Source organism: Cyprinodon variegatus, unplaced genomic scaffold (genome assembly GCF_000732505.1).
Source record: "Cyprinodon variegatus isolate N-32 unplaced genomic scaffold, C_variegatus-1.0 Scaffold312, whole genome shotgun sequence".
NCBI lineage: Eukaryota > Metazoa > Chordata > Actinopteri > Cyprinodontiformes > Cyprinodontidae > Cyprinodon > Cyprinodon variegatus.
Genome location: NW_015150765.1, coordinates 381,805 through 386,776, shown reverse-complemented (window position 1 = coordinate 386,776; position 4,972 = coordinate 381,805). Strand labels below are relative to the sequence as shown.

The 4,972-nt window shown below is 40.1% G+C and overlaps 1 protein-coding gene across 1 annotated transcript in view; it reads right to left on the bottom strand.

Annotated features, from left to right (window-relative positions):
* The window catches only part of atp9b (ATPase, class II, type 9B), a 57,638-nt gene that overhangs the window by 2,323 nt on the left and 50,343 nt on the right, over positions 1 to 4,972 (bottom strand). Inside the window, exons 22-26 of the mRNA XM_015384421.1 lie at positions 4,147 to 4,211; positions 3,916 to 4,071; positions 3,778 to 3,842; positions 3,595 to 3,703; positions 3,462 to 3,519 (exon numbers count right to left, since the gene is read on the bottom strand). Coding sequence (XP_015239907.1) covers positions 3,462 to 3,519; positions 3,595 to 3,703; positions 3,778 to 3,842; positions 3,916 to 4,071; positions 4,147 to 4,211 — 453 coding nt within the window. The remainder of the gene's footprint in view (positions 1 to 3,461; positions 3,520 to 3,594; positions 3,704 to 3,777; positions 3,843 to 3,915; positions 4,072 to 4,146; positions 4,212 to 4,972) is intronic.

The window sequence follows — 4,972 nt, the reverse complement described above, 5'->3', positions numbered from 1 at the left end:
AACTTAACCCAAAGGTTTATTTTAGCATAAACCACTGCACTAATGTTTCAAATTTTGAAAAGCTTCCCATACAAGAAGAAAGCTAAAAACACACAAATGACAGATAAAAACTTAACAATTATTTAACTGAATTAACAAACTTTGTTTTGACCGAGAAATACCGGCTGTTTCTCTGTAACTCGATTTTGACTCTTTGTGTTTTGTGCTTCGCATGCGACTCCACTGCCTTAATTCCCATCGTTCTGAGCTTGACTGACTTCTTGCATAAATCCACTGAGCCTCATGTATGTTCCCTGGTTTTAGCCATGGAGAAAACTCTTGGCTGGAGACAATTTTGGTTACATTTACACTTGCTCAGATTTTCCAGACAAAAAGTTAATGGTTCATCTCCCAAATGTCCCGGCAGCAACAACGCTTTATTGGTTCCGCTATCGGGACGGAACCAATGATGGAGAGCTGTTATTTATTTTTTTTTTTATAAAAAGAAAAAAAAAATTGTAAATTTTAACGTTTTATTTAGATTACAAAAATAAATCGTTATAACAATTATCCTATTTATGATGTTTTAAAAATTAAGGCCTACGAAAGACTGATTTAAGACATTTTAATACCAATTAAGGCCTTAATTTTATTTTGAAGAATTCAATGCCTTAAGACTTTTTAAGGACCCGCAGGAACCCTGAAAATGTTAATGTTTCCAAAGCTTATTTTTTGGAGATCGAGACAGAATTTTTTGGATTCTTTTTAAATCTTATTTTACAAATTGGATCAGTAGAAATCCTGTTCCACCGAGAGCTGCGGAGGATAAAATCTGCAAAACAAGATTTAGTTTGTTATCCTTCAAACCCAGCCACCCCGGAAAAATACGAAGCTGAAATAAAATAAGTAAAAAATTATTTGGAAAAAAAACATTTTTGTAAAAAATGTCCAGGTGTGCTTTGGTGGCGCAGTGGTTAGCGCCCACGACCCATGTAAGGAGGCATTAGACCTCGACGCAGCCGACCTGGGTTCGAATTCGACCTGTGGGTCTTTGTCCCCCTCTCGTCAGCCTACTGTCCATGAAAAACGAGCCACTGCTACCTCAAAAACTCAAAAATAAAAATATCTGAAAAGTGAACAAATATTCAAACGTAATAAAAAAAGGAAAAAATATTGAAATATTTTTTTTTTTATCTCAAATAAAATGGAAATAAAATCTGAATTAGAAAGAAATATCCATGGAAAAAAAAAATCAAGAAAAAAGTAGAAAATTTTTTGAAAATAAATGTAGAAAAAAAAATTTGAAAAAACATTTAGAAACTAAAACAGGAAAAAAATTAAATCTAATAAATAGCAAACCTTACTGGTTGTTGTACAAATGGGATTCTATGCTCGTCTTTTTGAGTTTGATGTTTTCCTTTCATGTTAACATTATGCTATATGGTGTGTAAACTAAAGAAAAAAACTAGAAAAATGCAGATAAACATGTTTTAATCAGATTTACTAAGAGAAAAGTTATTATTTTGTTTTTTTAAATTTATTTTATGTTAATTTTTATTTATTTGTCATGGTCAAAACTTGTTGGTCAAATTGTAGAGAATGGTAAATTTATCTTGTGTCTAACTAAAAGTTGTTGTAAATGTGTGTAATCTAATTTAAAGTTAATTGTAGAATTAGTTTTGGTCGTTTAAGTGGTTGTAAGATGTCAGCGATTATTGTAATATCATCTCTGACTCGTCTTTCATGTGATTAAAATGAGATCTGAGGCGCCTCCTGTTCATTCTGAAAGTAGCTGTCTGAACTGTGGTCTGATCCAAGATGGCCGCCCTCTAGGCACGCCGGCCTGCGTCCAATGAGTCGTCTACGTATGTAATGTCTATGGGACACACATGTATAAATAAGCAGTGTTTATTTATACCTCAAAAACTCAAAAATAAAAATATCTGAAAAGTGAAAAAATATTCAAACGTAATAAAAAAAAAGAAAAAATGTTGAAATATTTCTCAAAATAATATCTCAAATAAAATGGAAATAAAATCTGAATTGGAAAGAAATCTCCATGGAAAAATAAAATCAAGAAAAAAGTAGAAAATTTTTTGAAAATAAATGTAGAAAAAACATTTAGAAACTAAAACAGGAAAAAAAATGAATCTAATAAATAGCAAACCTTACTGGTTGTTGTACGAATGGGATTCTATGCTCGTCTTTTAGAGTTTGATGTTTTCCTTTCATGTTAACATTATGCTATATGGTGTGTAAACTAAAGAAAGAAACAAGAAAAATGCAGATAAAAATGGTTTAATCAGATTTACTGCTCTGTTCACGACCCATGATGACATCAGAGAAGCAGTTTAACGAAGAAAATGGAAAAAGCACCAAATTGTCTCACATTTTTTAGAGATTAGCATTCTTTATCGAGTTTAGGATAGAAATAAGTAATTTTAGGACCAGGATTACATTATTTAAGGGCACCCGGATGTATATCTGAACGGATGGGGTAGTGAATGATTAAAAAACGTCAGCTAGCTGCTAACTGACAGCCATTAGAGTTTTTGTGAAATAACTGAGCCGATCACAGCTAGTGCTGCACCCCCGTCTGCCAAGGCTCTTGGTTTGATCCGGAAGAAACTTTTAGTTTTCCAGACCAAATGAGCTCATTTCATTGGCTAGAAGCTGTGCGACTGCATGGAGAGTAGATTTACTGACTTCACCAAAAGGTGCAGTTGAATTTTTTGCAGGGTAATTTCCACCAGATAAAAAGTCAGAGCTTAAAATTCAATTTGCAAAAAAAGGCAGATTCCAATGAGACCGTTTCTCTTCCACACTCATCAACAGAAGCGTTGAGTTTTACTCGCTGCAGACGTTCCGGTCGAACAAAACAAAGGAATCTGTGGCGTTTTAAAGACTTCGATCTTGATCCAGAGATGTTTAGTTTTGGTCCTGATGATCAAACCCAGCGGTTCCCTGGGAAACCAACCGAATGGAGCAGCGAGGGCGAAGATAAGGAGCGTCTGAGCCGCCCCCCCAGGACGCCTACTGTATCCTGATAGCCTTTTATCGCCGCACAAATGAAGCCTAATTACACCCTAACTGATGACATAATGGCTCTGATGGACAGAATTCAGATTCCAGCGAGTCAACGTCTGTAAAAACGAGCTGGATTCCCTCCTGTCGCCCGTTTGTTTCCATGCAGAGCAGCTTAATTTTTTTAATTAAAGATCTGGAGCGGGCAGGAAGTCACGCTCCGGCAGGAACACGGATCTTTCTCACACACCGAGCGGCTTAGCGCTGACGCCGATATCGATTTACGGCCCAAACAAAAGATGGCATGTGAAGGAGGACGGCGGCTGGAAACCTTAGACACTGAGAAACGGGCTGGAGGAGGAGGGGGCGGAGCCACAGAAAATAGACAGGAAGGAGGTTCTGGGTCCCAACCAGCGACCCGGTTCAAACGGCTCCAGTCAGAAACGCAGACGGCTCACCTTGGTAGATGCTGATCAGAACCCAGATCAGGAACGTCTTGAAGGATAAGGAGCGGCCCTGAAACACATCGACAGAAACGGTCAATCGGGCCGCCAGCCGTCAGAACCTCAGCGAGACAAGCAGATCCGGTACCTTGGTGAGGTCCTTGTAAAGTTCTGGGTAGAGCAGAGCCATCTCGGGCTTCACGTCCTGATCCAGAACCAAGGAGAAGACGGGGAACATGGTGTAGATGGTGGCGTACCTGAGAGGACAGAAGGCCATCAGAACCGGAGGGGGGCGAGACGTTTCTGGTTCTGACGGGAGAAGCTTACGTACCCGACCATGAGGAAGCCCTGGTACAGAGGAACCGAGGCGAAGAAGAAGACCGAGGAGAAGACGGCCTGAGGAGGAAACGACAGGCAGGGTGGTGAGAGGATTCTGGAGGAGGAGGCGCAGAGCCAGCCGCTGCGGTACCTGCATGGTGGAGATGATCATGCCGCGGTGCATCACGAACTGGCCGAGGGCCGCCGAGCGCTTGTAGCTGTTCCTGCCGTGGACCATGAGGAGGCGGCCGATGTGTTTGAACTGGGTGATGGAGAAGTCTGCAGCCAGAGACGCCTGCTTCCCTTCCTGCACAAAAAAAAACCCAAAAGCTCCAGATCTGAGCTCCAGATGAACCCAGATTATAATCCCAGAGGGCTTCACCTTTCCTTCGATCCCAATCCCACAGTCTGCAGCCTGGATCATGCTCACGTCATTTCCTCCGTCTCCTGCCACCAAACACAGAAACATGGATGGAGAAAACAGCCGGGGATCTGCTGCCATCTAGTGGCTCAACCAAGTAACGATCAGATCAGGTCTTAACTTATGGAGAGAAATGTGCTCCAATATTATTAAAAGCAAAGAAAACCTTTCAGAAAAGGAAATCTGAAGAAAATTTGTTCAATAAAAAAGGTTTAAAGTAATTTTAAATATTTATGCAAAAGTTCAACACATTTAAAATTTGCTTTTCTTTCCAGATTTTTCCAAATTTTATCTTTACAAAGTCTTATTTTTTTCTGGAGATAGAGACTGAGCTTTATGGGTCGGATTCTTTTTAAATCCTGTTTTAATGATTGGTTTTGCGCACGGATCAATAGAAATCCACCGAGAGCTGCAGGGGGTGGAATCTGAAAAAACTCATTTAGAATGTAATCCTTAAAACACAGCCACCTCAGAAAAATAAAAATAACCTTAATACCGTAAATTCTCTAATATTGGCCTGTATTCCAATAGCGGCCGGGTCTCTAATAATGGCCGGTCTCGCTGTCAGAGGAGGTAAATAATGGCCGGTCTCTAATACAGGCCGGGGCTATAAACGTTTTTTCTGGGCATACCTCAACATTATACTTGTGGTAGTAAGTAACATACAAGTACCACAGCCCTGCGCAGCTGAACGAGCCCTGCTGCTGCCCGTCTGCGCGAGGAAGAGAACAGACACGCAGCAGAACAGGAGGAGCAGCGCGAGTGATGAGGAGAATAAAGGGAGAGA